Source organism: Myotis brandtii, unplaced genomic scaffold, assembly GCF_000412655.1.
Source record: "Myotis brandtii unplaced genomic scaffold, ASM41265v1 scaffold230, whole genome shotgun sequence".
NCBI classification, from domain to species: Eukaryota; Metazoa; Chordata; class Mammalia; order Chiroptera; family Vespertilionidae; genus Myotis; species Myotis brandtii.
The window spans coordinates 838,238-861,150 of record NW_005358650.1 but is presented as its reverse complement, the minus strand read 5'-3'; the positions used below and the strand labels follow the sequence as shown (position 1 = coordinate 861,150).

Here is a 22,913-nt window from a genome sequence, read left to right as displayed (position 1 = left end):
GTCACTGGAGCAAGCAAGCCTCCCTGTTCGCTTCAGTGCATGGCTGCCGGCCGCCATCTTGGCTGACAGTTAATTGGCATAAGGATATGCTGATTAGCCAATGGGAAGGGTAGCGGTCGTACGCTAATTACCATGTTTCTCTTTTATTAGTGTAGACTAGAGTACTGTTGCACGAAGAGATTCGTGCAATAGGCCTTCCTTTCTCCTGGCTGCCGGCACCGGTTTTCCTCCGGCACCCGGGACCCAGGCCTTCGCTCCGGCCAGAGCCGCCTTCCGTCCTCTGTCTTCGTGGCTCCAGCTCACCTTCAGTCTTTGCTCCACCGCTTGGAGCCTACGTATGCAAATTAACCGCCATCTTTGTTGGCGGTTAATTTGCATATCGCGCTGATTAGCCAATGGGAGACGTAGCGAAGGTACAGTTAATTACCCTGTTTGTCTATTATTAGATAGGATAGATTACATATAACCAATTGAATATCACAGAATTTTAAAAAACTTGTTTTCTATGGTTGGAATTGATGAGTGAGTGGTTAAGACAAAAATGTTTGTGGATATTCTTGTTTATTAAAACCATAAAGACATGTTGGAAGTGCATTTGCTCATCACTGATGTGAGCAGAATCCTTGCTGTATTGGATACAATTTCTAAATACTAGAAGAATATTTCCTCAAATTTTTTGGCTATTCACAATAATCTGCATTACTGACATCTTTTCCCTTTCTTAAATCTAAACAACCAATGAAATAGTTTATCAAGCACTGATTTGCAGCATTTGCCAATTCCCATGGTATCATTTTTCCCACCCTGATTGATTTCAAGCTATCAATGTGACATCACTGAACAGTGGGCTAGAAAGAGATGAACAGTTAACACATCATTTTATAATATTTTCACCATAGAGACACAATAGATGTAAATACCCTCAAGAAGATAAATAATAGTAAAATGTAGTAAAATAATTGGATATTGACTTTGCGTATTCATTGCCTTTATTTTTAATTATGGCTACAATGAACAATCAGCTCAATGTGGTGACTGTGAGAGGTAGGGGGTTGGTGGAAGTGGGAGAGGGTATATGAAGGATAAATGGTGATGGAAATAAAATAAATAAAATAAAATAAAATAAAATAAAATAAAATAAAATAAAATTATGAAGGATAAATGGTGATGGAAATAAAATAAAATAAAAATAAAATAAAATAAAATAAAATAAAGGGGGAAAAACAATCAGTTCATAAGGCTTCTGAAAATTAACAATTGGCTCCTGTGAGTCAATATGAGGTAGCTCCCGTATGCCACTGCCGACTCTACTTATTGTGCATCTAATTCAGTAGGTCTGGTTGCAACCAGCAGTTTTCATTTTAAAAAGCACCTCAAGGAGATTCTGGTGCAGGTAGTTCTCAGGTCAGAGTTCGAGAAATCCTGACCTAGACTATGTACTTTTGAGGTAATTCTACTCAGACCTTTCAATTAATTCAAATCCTTTAATGAAATAAAAGGAGTGTCTCTGTTTAAGCAAACACTGGGCAAACACTTTCAAGTATGAAAACATCTGGTACAGGTAAGAATATGGGTCTCATTTATTCACTATAGATTGTAATTTGGAAAAACTGTTTTGTCATGTTTGGTGGAATCTGTTAAAGTTTAAAAGACCCCAAAATCTCATTTCTAGAAATCTATCCTGCAGTAGCAATACATAGTTACCTAAAACATTTCTAATGCTAACATTCATTGCAACATTGCTTGTGATAGCAAAAAACCCAGGACTTAAACGTCTTTAATAGGAAACAGGATCTATAAATTACGGTACATCTGTACAACAGAATACTAGGCAACTGTTAAAAATAATGAAAGAGCTTTACATGTGCTGCCTTAGAAATAAGTCCAGGGTACAGTAAATTAAAAACAACAGCAGGTGCAGATCTGTGGCGAGTTTGGTCTTATCTTTTTCCAAAAAAAGAAAAAAGTTCCTGTGTACAAGTCTGAGGTTTCTGCATGTAGAGAAATGTTGGGATAAGCATATGAAAAATTGGCAGACATAAATGGTAGTTATTTGGAGGTGGAAATGGGTGGAAAAGGGAGACAGGACTGAAGAGATATAATTCACATACCATACAATTCACCTCTTTAAAGTGTACATACAATTCAATGGTCTTTATTATCTACAGCAGTGATGGCAAACCTATGACACTAGTGTCAGAGGTGACACGCGAACTCATTTTTTTGGTTGATTTTTCTTTGTTAAATGGCATTTAAATATATAAAATAAATATCAAAAATATAAGTCTTTGTTTTACTATGGTTGCAAATATCAAAAAATTTCTATATGTGACACGGCACCAGAGTTAAGTTAGGGTCTTTCAAAATGCTGATACGCCAAACTCAAAAGGTTCGCCATCACTGATCTACAGACATGTGCAACTATCACCTCATATTATAGATTTTTTAAATAATAAGGCACTATGAGTGGTATTTTACTTTTATTTTTAGCATTTTCTCAAAAGATGCAAAATAAAGTTTTAGAGAGACTATTTTAATGGGAAAATATTGCAATTTATCCAGAGTCCTCCTGTAGGGAGCAGCTATCGGGTTAAGCCTGGGACTGACCTGTTGGCAAAGCCACAAACAAGTCCCAACTTAGAGGGCACAGCCCTCTTAGCATAATTAGGCTTGACCTTATCAGCTCCCTAGATCTTATCTGGGTAGCTAATGGGCTGAGGGAGATACAGCAAGTGCTGCCAAAACAAGTGAAACTCACAAGAACATTGTAACTATGGTGACCACTACCTTGTTTACCTCTGGCTGCAAAATAAAGGCTCAGTTTGCCATCTGGATCTCTCTCTGTGGCCTCAGCCAGGCACAGGAAGATCCACCTAGACCCAGCTTATTCTCTTTGTCTGTCTTTTCTACATCCTTCGCCGCCCCCCCTCAGGCTCACCTAACCCTTGGCTGAGTTGGCCCAGCACATCCTCCAAACTGTGTTAGTATTTTAACTGATATATCATGTATCAAGGAATAGGTTTCTTTGTTCTAATACTAGAACTGTTTGCAATTCTGAAAGCTGAAAAGCCTAAAGTTTTTTCATAATGAAGTTTGACTGAAAAATCTGACCTAAATGAATGTAATGCTATTTATGGTCCATTTATCCATGATAGTGTAACTATTTGAACATTTTGCTATAGATGAATATTAGTGTATTTGATCAGAGAAGGTGCCTCAGACCCTCAATGTCATATAAAAATTATGCACTTGAGTACTTTCAAAAAGGTGGTAAGTTCTAAATACTAAACAACATCTGGTCCAAAGTATTTAAATAAAAGTTCGTACTGCTTATAAAGGGCTATTAGTGAACTAAGAAGTGAGAGTTAGGGAGGGAAGAAACCTGACTGGCTGAATGGCACGGGTTCCATATGAATGGCCTTGGGAGAGAAAAGGGAAACAGGTAAAGTGCACCCTTCCTGGAACCACATGTCTGTATTTACTGAGGATGCGGCTTGCTTAAGCAGGTGGCTGGCCCTGCTGTTGTGAACTTGGAAACACGATGTGTGCCCTAGAATAATAAAGATGAGGCGCGCCGGACCACGTGCATGCCAGGGTCCCACTCAGGGAAGGCCAGGCCGAGTGCAGGCTGAGTGCGAGAAAGGTGCCATCCATGCCTCCCAGTGCAGAGACTCAATGGCTTTCAGGCATCTCCCTGGGGGTGGGGAAGCTTTAACAACACCCTCCACATCTGTAATTTCAAAGGAAATTCTCAGGTATGAAAAGTAATCCAGAATGCTTGAAAATACACGGGTTTAAGTACCCTGATGGCAGAGTATCTGTCACTTTGCAGAGAAAAAGCAGGCTCGTCTATCTCACTGGAAAGCATGCAGGGGGAAGCTGCTAGACAAATTTAGAAAGGACAACAGTGGGAGCAATGGGGAGCAATCTTCCACGGTTTCCCGCTATCTCAGCAATCAAGTAGCAAGGAGTCAAGAGCACTCTAATGCTTACACGGCAGTCGCAGGAGTCTGCTTTATCCTGGAATGAAATAATTTTAAGTGTAGCTGCCCTGCCACTGATCTACGCTCCACCTTGTTCAAAAATGCATTAGCAAGGGATTTCTCCTGGGCTCACAATTTCGAAGCTTTTCCAATAGCTTCCTGGCGGTCGTCTTGTAAGGCAGAGATGCAGGGGAATTAGGATTCCTCTGGACTCCTGCTTTGCCTCCTGCCTGCCACTATTTCCAGTCCCTTGGGTTCCCTACTACTCCTTCAGCCGTGGTGTGACAGGAACTCCCGCTGTGTGCATGTGCACACGAGTGTGGAGTGTGCGTGCCTGAATGCAGGTTCCGTGTCCAGTAACACCCACCTGTCTGGGCCTAAGCTACAGAGAAACCATGATGAAACCACAGAGAGGCAAGGAGAACTCAAATCTGTCACCAAGGCCAGGCACTAGTGTTCCAAGATTTCATTATTCAAAAAGTCCCCTTTAAGGGCTTCAATTCAGACTCTGCTTTTTAAAAATTTACAAACCATAATAAGAAACACAGCTACCTAGATTCTGCATCTAACGCATCAATGCAGAACCAGGGAGAAGGATGCCTATATGAAATCAATCTGGCAACAGGAAGTCTCTTTCTCAACTCGGGTGGTCTTGCCTGCTTTCAACCCCCTCTCCCAATGCACTGAGTGTGTACTGGCTCATGTGATTATAGTTATTGTTTTACTTGTTCCCATTTGCTCCCATTGGTCAGTGAGCTAAGAAGGCAGAATCCGTTCTTAGTCATCTTTGCCTCCTTCCATGCAGTGCTCTGTTTGAATTAAGATGAAGTGGTAGATTGACAATTCATCAACCACTATGTTGGGCACAGCTGTAGGCATTTAAAATATACCAACTATTTTAATTTCATGAAGCATATACTATATTTAGGAAAGATTTATGCCCAAAATGTTTTAAAATTATAGTACTTAAAAAACCTCACCTTTCTGGAAAACTTGACTATGGAAAATGATTTGTTGTTTAAGGGTTCTAATTAGAATTTCATGATGTAGTTTATACTAACAGTAGAGGCCCAGTGCACGAATTCGTGTATGGGTGGGGTCCCTAGGCCTGGCCAGCAATCAGGGCCAATCGGGGCCACCTCACCCAGTCCCGATCAAGGTCTGCCAGCCAGGGGGAGGGTTTGGGGGGGGGGCCTCAGGGAGGTTGGCCAGCTGTGGGAGGTTGTCTGTGGGAACACACTGACCACCAGAGGGCAGCTCCTGCTTTGAGTGTATGCCCCCTGGTGGTCAGTGCACATCATAGCGACTGGTCGACCAGTTGTTCTGGTCGTTCGTCATAATGGTCACTTAGACTTTTATATATATAGATAACCCCAGCAATCTGAAGATGAAGCTTCTTAGAACTCACATAAAGGAGAGTTGAAAACAATCCCTAATTATCATCCCTCTCATTTAAAATATAAATATTAAACACCCAATCTAAGGGAAATAAATCTTACAGCTATGTACTCCTAGGCACATGTTAAAATTTATATGTGTGTGTATGTGTGGTCTGTATCCTTCACAAGGAACACCTGTTAGTTTTCCTATGCATAACCGAGGCTAAAGGATAGCAAGCAGCATGGACATTTTGCCAACTCAAAGAGAGTCAGAGCCTATGCACACGGGAATTTTAAGAACATTGGTTCCAACTTCAGTTCCAACCTGATTTCCGCTTTGATAATGAGTTACTGTTGGAGACCAGTGAGCTAATGCCAGGCACTCTGGAAAGGAGAGGCCAAGAGTTTTCTTAAGATTTCCCTGGGCCAAACATCCTGAAGAAATGTGGAAAACTTTTGCAGCAATCTCAGAATTGTCTCTTTGGAACAAGATTATTGAAAAAACATAGAAAGAAAAAGAGGACCAAGAGGAATCTCTAGTTCCCACTATTCTAATCTCCTTAAGTACAGGAACTTGATCTTGTAGTTTCTTTGTATAACTGAACTACGAATAACAAAACTGCTGTGGAGAACAGGACACACAGACCAAAACTAGGCAACTTCTACCGGCAATGGGACAGACGTGAACACGGTCCTGTCTAAACATAATGAGAAATTACAATACCCTTAAAAGGTAACCAATATACTCTTCATATTATGGGCAACTATGATGACTATGCATTTAGGGAGAATTTATGTCCCCTTAAGTCTTTCACAGGGACTATAATGACACTAGTTAACATTTACTGAGTACTTACAGGTACCTTTATAAGAACCATTATGATCCCACATTATAGATGAGGTGAGCAGGGAGGTTTAGAAACTTGGTGAGTGTAACAAAATCAGCAAGTGTCATTGCCAGGCCATCTGGTTGAATCATCTAACCCCTGTACTATGCTATTACCTATATAGGACTCTCATTTCTAATTAGATTACATTCTGTTTTCCACAGAATATTAATTTATAGAAAGTCTACATTTAAAAATAGAATGCTGGCCTTCCAGGGCCCCAGTCCTGGCTCACCATGGCCTCCTGGAGCCCCGGTCCTTTCTTCGTAAAGCCAGTAGTAACATTTCCATGCCCTCAAGACTAGGACTGAAGTGGAAATCTGATTGGGTTATTGCTTGGCTAATAAACATTCAGTGCCTTCAGAATCAGGTCTGAACAAGAATCTTTATGGTCTGGTCCCCACCGTTCACCTCTCTTCTCATTTCTTGCCACTTCCCCCTTCGCGTTGCATAGTAACGCCAAATGACCACCAGTTCCTTGTGGACATGAGGCTTTTCACTCTCCTGTGTCTACGCAATGCCTTTACCTTTGTCTGGATTGTGTCTTCTCCTTCCCGTCTACAGGGGGCTCCTGTTCACTATTCAAATCCTTGCTCTGGTTCCATCCTCTAAGACGCCTTTCACAGATGACGGGCCCCTTCCCTTCCGGGCAGACCCGTCCACTGCCTTTCCACAGCCTCCAGGCCTGGAATGCATTTCTACAATTGCCTATAAACTCTGTTTTTGTTTTTCCTTCCCCTGCTGGAATATACTAAACGCCCGTGGGCAGGAAGATTAGTATACCCAGCACAGGTCTGACACTCCGACTGACATGGCATTTAATAAAGTTGGCTACTTATAAATGATGTTTTTACAGCTTCACATTCTGTGCAATTTCCCAAACAAACAAAAACCCAAACAAAACAAACACTGCATGTTATCCCACAGAACTCACACCCAATTTTTTCCTACTAATAGAGATCATACACACTTGGCTTCAGGTTATATTCTCCCCGATACTTGACCACAGTCCAACAAATTTTAGAAGAAATTTTACCTTCAATGTTGGTGCTTCATTAAATAAAAGTCCTAGACATGTCCCTTGTCTAAAGCCTTCCCTGTATGGAAAAAGGCTCATACCCTTACGCAAAATACTCCCCACTTTTCAGAAGAGTGCAGTAATGTCCACATAGCCTTAGTCTGTTTCTGATGCACAATTTATGTCATCGTCAATAGTCTGAACAAGGTTAAGTTCAAATCTTCATTGATACTAATATGATTATATATGAGTGTATAATACATATATAACACCTATGATGTATTTTTAATCATTAGAAGATACGATGATATAATTATTTTCCACTTCTAGGTGCCATCTGGGGGCAAGTGTACAATCACAGTGTAGAAACTTTTAAAAGTACAAGTCACTCCTTACATAAATCAAATCAGGCATATATAGATTTACATGAATTCTTCTCTGTCAGGAGAGTGGGGGGAGGGAATGCATACACTCACTGGCAGGTAATGAGGGACTTAGCATAGTGCTTCTACTTGTGGAATTTAAAAATACGATGTTAAAACATTCTGAAGGGGGAAAAAATCCACACCATCCTGTCTTTCATGTTTATTAACTGTTCCCTATTCTTCCTTCTTCTTTATAATCCTTGCAAACATATAAGCATACATATATTTTTATGTAGTAAATATAAAACTTTATGCTTAGCTATTTTTGTTGTTATAACATTTATTTAACTAGTTCCCTATTAAGGGATATTTGCTAACTTCTGGTTTTTCATATTAATAGTTAATGGTGCATGGTTAGGTAGATAATTTTTTAGAAAAAGAAAAAAAATTCTTTCTTTAGAATAAAACCCTAGGGCAAGATTTTAATGTTCTATGTAAAATGTATATAACACGCTAAAGTTGCATTTCAAAACACTACACTAATTTATAAAGCTCCCCAAACTGTACCAGATTCATCCAAACCCTGGCAGTCCTAGGATTTAGAATTCAATCTCCACTCACCCCTAATTTAAGAAATGTAAAATGATCTCTCATTGTTTTAGTGAGATTTGGTATTTTCCCATGTGTTTATTTACTATTCTAAGACATGTATCACTTAAGGCACAAGATAACACCTAGTACAACTAAGTGTTACATGAACAAAAACTGTTTATATTTTCATTATATTACAATAAGGTCTATGAATTACAGCACCAGTAATCTTTCTACCTCATGCCTTCTTTCACAAAAATGACTCTCAAAAAAGTGAAAAATAAAAAATTAATATACAAGTTTCACATCAATCTTTTATATATTTACTAGTAACTATCAATACTTTTTAATTACGCCTAGATTAAACAAATTACAAATTCCTTTTTAAAAAAAAATATTGTTGACACTGTTAGAGATGTCCCATTTCCCCCCACTTTGCCCACTTCCACCCAACCCTCCTCTCCCTCCCCTGGCCTTCACCACATTGTTGTCTGTGTCAACACAGGCTATGCATTTATGTTCTTTGGCTAATCTCTTCACCATCTTTTTTCCAGTCCCTCCACCCCCTCTGACCTCTGTCAGTCTGTTCCATGTATCCATGCCTCTGTTTCTATTTTGTTCATCAGTTTTACTCATTAGAGTGCACATATTAGTAAGATCATATGGTATTTGTCTTTTTCTGACTGGTTTATTTCGCTTAGCATAATAATCCCCAGGCCCAAATTCCTCATCAGTAATAAATTAAGTTAAATTGAATTCTTACAGTAATATATTTTAAGAAATCGTATATATCATCCATTTCCCCAGAGCATCAATGCAGTATCTGCTAGGACTACAAAGCTAAGAGGAATTAGGTTGAAAAGGAAAGTCTAGGGGTTCTATAGAGGGATGAAGAGCGGGGAGCGGGGAGCATGTGTGGATATGTTAGTTGTGTGGTCAGGGAAAGCCTTCTTTGCCTTTTTAGAAAAATGACAGTATTGTCAATGCTTTGGAAGTCAGCACTCTGACACCAACACAGTGAATTTTTAGAGCACATAATTTCTGTCTTTGTTCCTTAAACACAACATTAATTATTCCTTTGTTTTCAACAAAACCTTGTCTTAGCACTACAGTTAACAATGTAAGATTAGGTTCTGTTCCCAAAATGAAAAGCTATTTATATATAACTCAAAGCATGTTTTAATAGGAAAACACGTTTTATTTGGACACTGGATTCATGGGCTGGTCCACAGGAGCTTGCTTAATTGATGATACATCTAATTGAAGTACTAATTGTAATTTTTCAATGACATAAAAGTATTCTTTCCAACATCTTTTCCCAGAGGAAGATACATTTATTGTCCCCGTTCTGGATGCTGAGAATCTGTGGAATGTCCCAGCTAAGGCCCCAGGGGACATTAGTAGGTGTAGATGGACATGTACTTCTGGACTTAGATGTGGGACAGAAAGATAATATGTCGAGAGAGGGAAATGTATCTGGTTAGTTAATAGGAATATAATGTTAAAATAGAGAACTTGGGGAAATACGGATAAGTCAGCAAGACGGTATGAAAACTGACTTGCCAAGGAGAAGCCTGCTAAATGTTTACACTCCCATGAACAAAGGAGTGTGAACCTAGAATTCAGCTGAAGTTTAACTAAATACAGCAGAAGAAATAACAAGCACCAGACCCGGTTGCCTTGGGAACAGGGCCCCTTCCTCATGTTAATGATTCTATAACAAGAAAAGGAGCATTTCAATTAAGTGCATAGTAATCACGGGTAGAGCAACAGGTGCCTAGGGTAGTGCTCAGCAGCGGGTGTCTAAGGGGTGGGTGGTTTTTGCACAAATACAGTGGTCAATGGATGAGTTCATTAAGTGGAATGTGTGGATTACAGATAAGGCACTGACATGAGCCTGAGGGTTTGAGAACCTCCCCGGTATTACAAATCTTGCTGACGCTCCCAAGGGCTTGCTTACAGAATTAAATAATTTACTAGTCCCTATACTCTCTGACCATGCTGCTTGGAAGGAATCTCCTAATGGAAGCAGGTAGATAAAATAATACATTGAAAAGCCAAAGCACCCTGAAGTCAGCGTAGAAGCACAGTGGGATGCATAAGACAATACCCGCTTCAAAATAAAAGTAATTTTCCCAACAGTCCCAAATGAAAAGAAACAAAAACAGTTGTTTCTTAGTGGGCCCCGAGGGTGTGGTCAAGTCTTCCTTTTATTAAGTGGATAATAGTATATATATTTTAAACAATATAGTAGTGAAAGTTGTGCTTAGTTCCAATATTTCAAAACTTACCTCTAAATGCACTAATGTCCCCATAGTGTACTTGTAGTACAAAGTATTTACTTCCAGTCTCTCCTCCAACTTTGAATCCAACACCTATAGATTTACAAAAGGTGATAAATATTTTAGAAATGGAAGCCTAAAATGGAGCTAATCTCAGGTTACTGATCTGTGAAATCCAAAGGGAAATAAAATAGCATATCACATGAAATTATAATATCAAAATGAAAATAAACTAGGCATTTTCTGATAACTCCTAATATAACCTTTCAATCCTTCTCAAAGCTTTGATAGAATTCTGTGCATAGTTCCCTCCTCAGAACCAGGGTAACCACCTACACTTTAAGAGGACAATTCGCTCATTTTGAAAGAAACAGAATAAAGTGAAACAAAATTCTTTCCTTGATTATGCAAGACATTTTACTTTGTATATATTCATATTCATTTTTATTTTCTGACTGAATATAGGAGCCTCTCAGAGAAATTACTTTTCTTTCCATATGAAAACAGGTATCTGCAAAAATGTTATTGAGGAAACTATTACCAACTAGATTAAAAACTCTAGTATGCCAATAAATTTCTGGACTCTGAAGGGTTCCTAATAGTCTTACTATTAATAGAGTTTGCTAGTAAGCTAAAAATTATCTACAGAGAAAATATTGAGAGGTGGAGAGATATTTTTTTTCTGCTCTACTCATGGGTCTTTAAAATGTCAACAAATTCATGACGGAGACCCTTATTAATTTCCAAACCTGCTTGGTGGTGGCTGCCTGGCAAACTATAGAGAGGATTCTTAAGCAAAGCAAACCAGACGTCAGTTAGAGCTGACAGGAGTTACTGAGGCAGGAGAGGACTATGTACTTACCAAGCCCCCTTCCGCGCTTCCCCCACCCCCACCATGGCAGACCTATTCTGTAATGGAATGGTGCTTTCGCTTTGATGTTAAGAAACATTCAGGTAATAAAAGAGAGTCTGGTAATTCACTCACACATTGGAAGCTATGAATAGTTAGAGGTGAAGTCAGAAAGCCAGTGAGGTTTGGCATCCTACTAAATACCCAGGTTCCAGGACTATAAAAATAATCTGTTTGCTGAAGCAGCAGTTTATTTCATTGCTGGCTGTCCGGGCCCCTGAACCTCTCCTGCTGGCCAGAACCAATGTGCCCGAGGCCAAAGGTGTCTTGAGGTGAACTTGGTTGTTTTCTATCTAAACTGTCATGTGGGCAAATTACAGGGAGAAAGAGTTAACTCCCTAAATGAAACCTTTTCAATACAAAGCAAGCCATACCGGTACTTTTTTAGTGTGGAACTGCCGAACAGAACATTGTCAACAACTGTTGGAAAGGACATATAACAAAAAGTACTTTGGAATCAGAAATCAAGCAGCTTATTGTAAGACTGTCCAAGAGGCTCCAGATGTACCTTTGGGGAGTCTGGTAGGGGGAGCATTTCTTGCCCAGGCATACAGGATGTTGGCTTTATCTATACAGGTTCCTTCATCACAAAACCTGAAAGGAAAAGTAGCTATAAATAAAGATTCCAATAGTAAAATGCATAAATCAATCACTGTGATGGGGGGATAAGAGAAAATGTATAAAAACAAAGTAAAATACTACATCAATATATTTTCATTGTAGTCCTATCAGCCTTAAGAGCCTAATGAAGACTGAAGCAAAGAATATTTTCAATGTGAAAAAAAAAGCACATGTAAAAGATTTTTTTTTGTTTGTTTGTTTGTTGCCTAATGTAAGACAATCCTGTGAGGTAGATATACAATTTCTAATTCAGTATGTTCATATGTGGAATGTACATGAAGTAATCAGGCAGAAAAAATAAGCATCACATTGAGAGTCTGAATAAACCACAGTTGATGCAGAGGAAATTTAGAAGTGGGCTAAAAGGAACGTCACACCTTTCCCCTTTGGGGATCAATGTTATCAGCAAGTCTTCGGCTGTTGCAACAAACAGTACGCAGTGCCTACGCTCATTAGGGTGAACAATACAAGCATACCCCACTTAAAGGGTTCAAGGACCCTTTGACTTTTTTAAAGTTTATGAACATTGGTGGTGTCACAAGTTGTTTCATGTTGTGCAAATCACTGTATCTTAGTGAGCCTCTGTTTTCTCTCTTGTAAAACAGACATTTACACTTACCTCGCAAGAGTTATTCAGCAAGTCAGATGAGATGTACATGAAAGCACTTTATAAACCTCAAAGCATAATACCGGGGTAATGCATTATTTAACTAAACATTCACGTTATCTGGTGATTCACTGTGAGAGGCAGGGCTGGATGGTGAAAGGAGCACAGGCAGAAAGACATCTGGAGGTGAACCTCAGAACCTCCCTGAAGAGCTGTGTATCTTGAGCAGGTCTATGAGCAGAGACGGCTGCACAGAAACCTCTCTGGAAGGGCTGCAATGCTGATGTGTGTGAGGCACCTCGCTCAGCACACCGATACCTTCATCGGTAGATCCAATTCCATAAATGGGAAGCTGACTCCAAACCACATAACCCCCACCCCCGTTACACTATGTCTCTTAATTTGTTCTGTTATAGAATTGGGCTTGTTCAAAACCACCATTAGGTGACATTCTTATGCTGCTTTTATAAATCTATGTTTTAAGAAATTAGCACCAAGCAGGGTCAGAGTCAGGAGTTTAGGCAGATCTGAAAGATTTGAGGACAATCAAGGACAAGGTCAAACACAGCTTCTTGGGCAGAAGGCTGGCTCACAGAGAAGAAACTGTGTACTGCCCCTGACCTGGAGGGGAAGAAAGGGCGGACCCTAGTGACTCCCTACAGAGGTTAGAAACCAAGGCAAGAAACCTGAGAACAGCCAGGGCACAATCAAGAAAACCATTGGTTTTCTACTCAGAGGAAGGGACTCCTAACCTGATTCTTTTTTTATAAATATATTTTATTGATTTTATTACAGAGAGGAAGGGAGATAGAGAGTTAGAAACATCGATGAGAGAGAAACATCGATCAGCACTCTATCCACTGAGCCAAACTGGTTAGGGCCAAACCTGATTCTTGCTTGTGGCCAGAAATGGGGTGAGATAGGCAGTGAGTAGAGACAGCTGTTACCTGTCTGCAGAAAGGGTGAGGGGCCAGGAACCAGGAGGTCCCATAGGTTATGTACAGCAACTATTCTTGCTTCTCTAAGTCAGGCTGCAGAAAGAAACTGGGTCACGTGCCACGTAAAGCACATCAACCGGTGGTTCCTTACTGCTCACCGTCAAGAACAATGTACTTATAGTGAAGGATCATTACCTTACCCTGTGAGACACGCACTGGAGCCAACGTCCCTGACGTCCTCGTGCCAACTGTGCTAAAAGGCTGAGGGTCCTGGACAGTGCCCAAAGCACCTGGCCTCAGGCTACAGTGCCTTAAAAATGGAGACTGTCAGATGTGATGAGCTGTGTGTCTCACTGCTGTCAGCTACTAAAATTTAAAGATGTGCGTGAAAATTTTTATAGCTTTCAACAAAGACCATGAATGTACAGTGCCTAACATCGCTGTGACGATAGTCTTAGTTTAAACAAGATAATTATCTCCTCTGCTATGGAAGTCGATTCAGGGCGTGACTAGTAAGAACCAGAATGAAACAGTGAAATACAATCGAGAGAACTGGTGTAGTAAATTTTTCTCAGTGACGTATTTGGTTATGTCACTCGCTGGCACAAAATCTTTCAAATGCTTCCCCAAAATAACATCAAAATAAAATCCAAACATTGTAGCATAAGGCCTTTCATGATCTGGGACCTTGTTATAGCTCCAGGAAAAATAAAAATGTATTCGTCGTGCCAAGTGGCTGCCAGTGTCTAATCCCTCTCTTCTCCTCTGTTCCTTTGCCTGGAGAACCCCTTCCCAGCTCGCTCCTGAGAAACTTGTGCTTCTCACCTTTTCCTTCAAGATTCCGCTTGTCTTTCTCCTATGACCCCTGCCCCACCCAACTCCCATTCGTTAACCACAGCATTCACCCTACGAATCAACGTATTTATCTCCTCCTCCACCAGGCTTTGCATACTGAAGTTTAGGGTCATACTTTTTACCCTGCACTCCCAACACTTACAATGCTGCCTGGCATTTAGTAAATATTCAAGAAATGCTTGGTGATCTTAACTGCAAAGTAAAATTTTAACTTTTCATATACAAATACTTAAAGCATTGAATTGGCCTAAATTTTATTGCACTGTCAAGTATAAAAATATTTTTAAAATTTAGTTAAGAAGTTTTAACAAAAATATTAAATAACAATAAATTCAAATTACTTGTTTTGTACAAACAAGCTTAAGTCCATTCTCACAAGAATATTGGAAATAGGTTATACTTTACAGCAGAATAAGATCAGAGAGGTTAAGTAATTGCCAAAGGTCACACAGTGGAGCCACGATTCCAACCTCTGGCTGTCATACTTCCTTCAGTCTCAATTTGTGAGAATGACTTGCAGGCAGAGAAAGGTACTATATGAAGATAAGCTTTGATGAATACTGTCATATCTGCACTACACTGCAATTTGTGCATGCAACTTCTAAAACCAAATCCTACATCAGTTCTGACTTATCCACAAAGAGATGATTTTATATTTAATTCTCTTATCAGTTCTGGTAAAAGAAGAGCTTCAAAAGCAAACTTTGGTTTGCTTTTCAAAATCCTGTTTTATGATTTTTTAAAGAATGCACTAAACTCAAGACTGAGTAAAGAATGATTCACTGGAGGGAGCTGAGATATTGAAACTAATCCTAAAACCTAATGAGTGAGAGGACTAAGGAAGAGGAAAAACAAGAGGCCGGGAGCAATGGATTCCATAGTGGATGACACGAGAGAGTGGCCAAGAGCATTGGGCTTCAATCCCTGCACCTTCTCATTTTCAGATTTCCATTTCCCATTTTAAATAAAAATAGCATCATATTTTATCCACATAAAAGGAATGACAGGATAAAGTGGATATTGTGTATTTTGGCTCTCCAAAAAGGGTCTTAACCAAATTAGAATTTTTACTATCCTTATTTATTAATTAATATATTTTTGTTGATTTCTGAGAGCAAGGAAGAGGCAGAGAGAGATGGAAACATCAAGGATGAGAATCATTGATTGGCTGCCTCCTGTACGCCCCAGCCAGCAACCTGGGTAAGTGCCCTGACAGGGATTCGACCCATGGCCTCCTGGTTTGTAGGCTGACGCTCAACTACTGAGCCACGTCGGCTGGGCACTCTCCTTATTATTAAGAGTCTGAAGGTTAGGAAGCAATGTAACCAAGCCTTGATCAATGGCTGTTGTAATTTCAGGCCTCATCAACCAGGCTCCTTATTCTTTCAGCAGCTTCTCCTAAAGGCTCCTCCAGATTAAGCCAATTAATTGTGAAAAGACTCACATAGCTCCCTTGTGGTTTCCTAGTATTCACTGCAAAAATGATGAGAATTAACATTTGAAAATAAAACCATTCCGGATGCCTGAACCTTTGCTGTAGAACCTCTTCACCTCTAATCCACGGGGAAACCATTCAGATGGCATGAATATTTTTAGACTATGCCAAGAACTGAAAAGTGCTAGCCTGTCATTTTACATTATCCAAACAAAGCACAACTGACTGTTAAAAAGTACTCTCTGGTTGTAGCTGTTAAAGGCTATTTAAAATCCAAGGTTACTCAGGGAAGATCAGAAATGATAACTCATTTTTTCTTTTGGCTAAAAAAGTTTTTTTAAATAAAACTGTCAGGCCCTCAAGTTAATAAGTCTCTGCCTTCTCTTCCAATTTTAATGCATTAAGTCTCTAACAGAACCACAGGAAAATGAATCCAAAGTTAGAACGTTTCTTTAAGAAACACAACATAAAATCAATGGCATATAGAGAATATCCTTACCTTTCAAAATTGCATCCAGTGAGTCACGTATTCAAATTTCATTAACTGTTTTAGAAAACCACAGAACATAATTTCCCATTCAGACAAACCCTATGTGAATTTCAATGCAAAGGGTATCCATTAATATAGTATCAGGATACTTGATGGGAAAGCTAAACAAGAGCATTGCTGTATAAGCAGCAGCCTGATAAACAGTGCCACAATATCCATAACCCGCTATGAGATTAGAGAAGCAATAAAGTCCATACGAGCAGTGTGTCTGTTTTGTCCATGCCAGACTCTCAGTGCCTAACAAAGTGCTTGCACATAGTGCAATATTTTATTAATCAATATTTTATTAATAAATGAATAAGGATAATAACTACCACTTATTCAGTACTTCTATGTGCCAGGCACTGTGCCAAGAACATTATTTACATCCCCTTACTCTTCATAATGGCCCACCGAGGCAGGATTAATATCCCCATTTTACAAATGAGGAAGCAGCCCAATACAGGTTAAATAATATGAGTAATATTTATTACAACTATCAAGTAGCAGAACTGAGATTTGAACCAAAGATGTTCTGCTTTTGAAGTTCTGGTTCTATGTTAAATGTTACATATAAGAGTACTGTGCTATAATATTACTATTTTGTTTAACATAAATACTAGTCTTCTGAGGCAAAAAAAATGTTCAAAATTATGTAATGTTTGTTTCTATTGAAACTGTCAAAATGGTTACATCCATGACATTCTATTTTCTTAAAGTTGACACTAGTCTACTAGGAATTAGTCAGTTGCTAAGAAACTCTTATCAACACCTCTAATCCAGGCACCTAAAAATTAGCCAAGAAATATGATCACTGGTGACTAGAAGTTAGAACAAGATGCCAAATGTATTGTAATGATCTTTTATACTCTCCTGATATGCAATATAATATCAATATATTATAATATTAAAGTAGAATAAGGAAATGAGTACAATTAATTTTAGTCTAGAAAAATGTATGTCTAAACTCTGCTACTATACTCAAAGACACACTTTACAGTGTTTAGAACAAGGAAAAGGGTAGATTTTGGAAACTACATTATTTCTGTTTTATACTGACAAGGATGTTATGTATATTTAACTTTAGAAGTTTGTTATGGAAGAAAATAAGAGGGGATTGCAGAAGGCACAATGTGAATCTTACTGCATAGTGTACAGATGACAGGTAGCGGGATACAGAGTGGGTGCATACAGGCAGCAAATATCATATTCAACCAAAGGATCATTGTCATCATGAGGGAAGCAAGGAAGTTTTAATAACATCAACTGACAAAAGAGTCATTTAAATGAGTAACCAAGCAGGGTGTTTCACATACATGCTTCTCTATATATATATTTACGTATATGTTTTAGCTATTTTCTCTTTCCCTTCATCAGCATCTATAACCCTGTGGAGATAGTGGCATTTAAAAAGACACAGCAGGTGGTTAATAAATAGAAGCAATGGAAAGGGGTTTAAGCTAAAGCTTCATAGGATGGTAAAGTACTATTGCTTTAGCTGGAGAATGATTCCAAGTTAGAACAGCTAGGAATAGCCTCATTTAATCAGCTGGGATTCTTTTTCTCAAAAAAGATCAAACAACGTATAGGAGCCATATTTCATTTATAAAGAGTAGTTGGTCGTGATAAGGGTCATTAGGAATAGTTTTCAAATCAAATATTAACTGCTATGACTAAATATAATTTTAGCTCTGCATAGAAGATCACGCCAAAGTACAAAACAGGATACATAAGAGGCCTGTTTACTTTAATCATGGAGTATTATGAACACAATCCTGGGGTGGACAGTCATAAATTGCTTTAAGCCTTAAGTGCTGTACTCAGCAGAATAGAGGTACACAAGCCTGTAGGATCTCACACTACAAAAAGCCAGTACTCCAGGATTTCCCCACATGCCAAAGCAATTTGTATGAAGAAAATACCACGCTTTTCAAATCCTGGAACTCTTTGTAATTAACCATTTATTTTTAAAATTTTATCGTAAGAGTAAAAAAAAAAGTGGAGAAAGTTTTCATAAAATAGATAAATGCAATATTTAAATTTCCAAGATTTCCTAAAATTTGCTAATTTTTTTAGTGGCGAGCGGTAATAACATTTTTATATCTAAATGACTCAGGTTTCACCACCTCATTTCCTGGACTAACCCTAAAAAGCCCCAAAGAGCATCTGCTCACCTATGGCTCCTATGTAGCCAGCAAATCTGAGGAACTTGGAATGCTCTGCTTTCAATGAAGTCTGCAAGCTCAAATAAAGTCCAATAAGTCATGCTATAGCTATGCTTGCTCCAAGCTTGGTACTATTACTTTCCATTGGTCCCAAGATGTTTTAGTTGTTTCTTAATAAGAGCCTGAGAAAGAAGGTGTGTGGGGTGCATCTGACAGGCACTCTTGCCTTCTTTACATGGGCCAGCAGAGCTGCTGCTTTTCCACCAGCTGGTCCTGATTTGCATCCTCGAGAGATATGTAAATTCGGAATTGAGCACCGGGCCCACTCTAACCATAAAGGGACCACCCTACAGTATATTAAAAGGTTCACATCAATGTGTGCAATTTAAATGCACATGCATATAATTAACTAGACACATTACCAGTGTGAGCTGCTAATTTGGAATGAGACACAAAAGACTGGAATATATGCAGAGGAAAAAAAAACTTTAAAATTAAAATGACTACATAATGAAAACTGCTTCATGCTGTGTCTACTATTTTCACGTAAACTTAATATAACTGTAAATATATTTTAATGAACAGTAGAAAGAGGCAATTACAAAGAGCAAAGGAGGGCACTGTAGCGGTGAAACATCATCAGAATAGCTCTTTGCCTTGATATTAAAAGTGCTGTTTGAAGACAGGGGATGAATTATAACTTCATAATTTCAGGGAAAATGTTTTACTTTATTAGAGACACAGACCTATTTGCCAACCTGCTGGCAATGAAAATAGAGCAGCCAAGTGAAAACAGGGAAACCTTATCTAACCAACAGTGAAGAGAGGAAATCCTAGCTTGATGTTTTGGTGTTAAAATATCCCAATATTAGCTTTTTCTTCTTTCACTAGAGCATCCTTATTTTTCCATAAAGATTTCTCGAGAGTGTGAATAGGTTTCTGATATTCTGAAGCATCAAAAACCATTATAGTTATAATGACCAAAAAATATAGGTGAAATTTGGAAATCTGTTAAGTACTGTCTGTATCTTAGAGCAACTGAAAATTAGATTTGCATATGTAAAATGAGTGTGATAAATTCCACAACTTAGATATTTTAGATAAATAATGCAGGGCTTCAGACAGTGATGGATTTTGGTGCTGGTATTATAATTCATGTGGGACAGATAAGAGGCTAAGCAGCTGGAAAACATCCGCTGTCTGTTCCATGGCTGAGCCTGTGTGGCGTTGGGCGTCGGGAACCGAGGATATACTTGTGAAGCAATTGAAAAGTTCATCCCATAAAATATCCCGAGAGCTCTAATTCTTTAAAGACCAATGAATTTTGCTAATATTAGGGGGGATAAAAACGTCTATCCCATCTTTCAATGGAGAGTATGGCTGGGTTGCGGAAGTCAGTCACCAGAAACAGTTTTACTTAATGCGTATCTCCCAGTTTTCATATTGAACAGACAACGTATATATCCTACTTTTAAATGTCAGATGAACACTTTGGGCTAGGTTAAAAGGAGATGAATAACAGCATCGATTACTGTCCTTGTTTTATAGTTACAAAGTCAATTATAACAAGCCTATTGATTAAGTGGAAATATGGGCTGCCAGACAGATTTTTAAAATATATTTAAAATGCTATGGATATAATGTCATTAAGAATTCTAATTACTTAATGATGCAACCCAATGGCAAAAGGCAGTAGGCTGCCTGCTTGAGGTGATTCAACCACTGCACACATCTCCAACTCCCAATAATGATGCCTTTCAACCTGACTCAGCATTTGCATACAACTTATATGCATAGAACTATGGAATTTTGTAGATAAATGGTCTAGTGCAGGGGTCCTCAAACTACGGCCCGTGGGCCACATGCAAATACAAATATTGTATTTGTTCCCGTTTTGTTTTTTTTTACTTCAAAATAAGATATATGCAGTGTGCATAGGAATTTGTTCATAGTTTTTTTTTTTAAACTATAGTCCGGCCCTCCAACGGTCTGAGGGACAGTGAACTGGCCCCCTGTTTAAAAAGTTTGAGGACCCCTGGTCTAGTGAGAGTATCTTGATAAAATGTAAAACCAGGGCCAACCCACATAGGACAGGTAACATGCCCAGGGAATCCAGCCAGTGAGTTCATTACTCTTTCTTTCTACTATGCTGCCTTGCCAGTAATAATTTTAGCAAAACAGTATGTGTGTAGCATTTACATTACTCAAAATTACTGTTTTCACTTTCATTCACAATTTGCTTTGAGTTCTCTTTCCTCAACTTAGAAGTCCTTTGGATGTACTTAATATCAAAATAGTATACTAAAGAATATGAATAAATACTTTAAAATAGCCAAAATAATGTGTTTGCTCTGATATTCCCTTAACATGAGAACACTGAGCTAGGCTTAGTTCATTTTATATATTTTTCCTTAATAATCAGAACCATAACAACATGTAAGTGACATTTTACTTTTTCACTCATTCTCTTCCATCAGGGTGAAGCTAAAGCAGATTTTTCAAGTCCACATCCCTTCTAGCTACTTTTAATCATTTGAATCCAAAGGTAAATTTTGCTAATTTCAGAAAAAAATTTTTTTAAAAAACATAAAAACCAAAGGATGTAATTTGTTAAATCAGATTCAGAAATGCTGTCAGAGAATAATCTTTTAATTCCAAAATTTTATTTACAAAAATCTACTGGAGAGAAAAACTGGAATGTTGATATCAAAGGGTATTAACTGTGATTTGCTGACTCCATTTTTGCATAAACTCAGTCACGTGAGAGAGGTTCCTATGTGATATGCCCCTTTCATTGAATACTCAAGCCTATTAACAAATGCTTTCATGTTACTTGGTCCATGGAGATTTCTACTAATTGCCCTGTGCTTTAACAGTTCCAAATACATATAACAATTGTTTATTATAAAAATGACTAGAAAGCAGTTGCTGCATGCCTTGAATCAGCCTAATGCATACTAGGATGTGCAGAGAAAGGTCTATCAACCTACGTGATCATGCAGAAACAGGACCACAAAACAGACCCCTTCCCAATGCGAAGGAAGACATCTAGTCATTCTGCACTGTTAAATATGTAACCAGATTCTGACAATTGGTGCAAAATGTGAGGCTTAAAATGCACAGCTATTTTCAAAGTTCACTGATCTTACCACCAAAGAACAAAATGAAAGGGAAGTTCTCAAGCCATAATTATGCTGTAAGCTTCTGGGGGTAGAAAACATATCTATTTATCTTAGAACCTCCCACAGCATCTGCTGCAGTTCTGACATATAACAAGCATCTAATAGATGTTTATTGATTGTTCATGACTTGGTATTAAGGCTCACCACAGTGATTAAAATAAATTCTAAAACTGCCAACAGTTACTTGAATAAATAAGACACAGTATGGCGAAATAGAAGTAACTGGATTTGGAACCAGACAACCTAGGGTTCAATCCTGGTCTGACACTAACTGGCTATGTTACCTTGAGCAGGTTGCTGAGTCTCTGAGCTTCCAGCTCCTTGTCTGTAAAGGGAGGGTAATAATATCTGCTTTGCAGAGATGTTAGGGTAAAATGAAATGGTATACACAGATCACCTAGCCTGGTGTCTGGGATCAAAAAGTGCCAATGAATATAGCCAGGGTGATGTATTCACGAACTTAAAAACAAAACAAAACACCAGAGTATCCATTATCTAAATTTTTAGTCTTTCTTTTCAAGCTGCATGCATCTTGACACACACTCTCTGTGACAACAGACATATCTTTATTAAGTGAACGTCAAAGACGGACGGATGTGCTCCAGAGCAGAGGAAATAACTGTGGTAAGCAAAACATGAGAATGACTTGATGCAAAAAAACAAAGGTCTTCTTTAAAAAAGAAAATATTCTGCCTATTTATTAATCAATTGTAGAATACTTGCACAGATGCACTCTGTACTTATTAAACACACACATTTTCTACACCCCTTTCTACTATAAGTCCATTATTCCTTACCAGTAACTTCCAGTGGACGAAGGCATGTTGCATCCAAAAAGTAACATATGATGGACAGTATCCATGCTGGCACGAGGTTTGAAGTCAACTGTTAAGAGAAAATAATACATGAATATGAATACAAGTTACACTTCCTTGTACAAATGTCACAAGAGACTATTCAACAGTTCAACCAGCTGTATAACAAAGGTGCTTTGATGCTCTTAGGATAGAATGCCCTGACAGTATTAATTGTCTTATTCCTTAAGATGAGCACGATTTGATCATTTAATTTAGTACGATAGTAAACTATTACCTAACAAAAAGAAAATAATGAGTTAGTAGGTTGAAACTACACATACACCCACGTACACTTTTAAATGGAAGGCC

The 22,913-nt window shown here is 38.5% G+C and overlaps 1 protein-coding gene across 11 annotated transcripts in view; it reads right to left on the bottom strand.

Moving 5' to 3' along the window:
• The window catches only part of PAM (peptidylglycine alpha-amidating monooxygenase), a 163,786-nt gene that overhangs the window by 98,246 nt on the left and 42,627 nt on the right, over positions 1–22,913 (bottom strand). For all 11 annotated transcript variants that reach the window (XM_005866420.2, XM_005866414.2, XM_005866417.2 and 8 more), the window contains exons 4-6: positions 22,545–22,632; positions 11,924–12,009; positions 10,515–10,598 (exon numbers count right to left, since the gene is read on the bottom strand). In XM_005866420.2, coding sequence (XP_005866482.1) covers positions 10,515–10,598; positions 11,924–12,009; positions 22,545–22,632 — 258 coding nt within the window. The remainder of the gene's footprint in view (positions 1–10,514; positions 10,599–11,923; positions 12,010–22,544; positions 22,633–22,913) is intronic.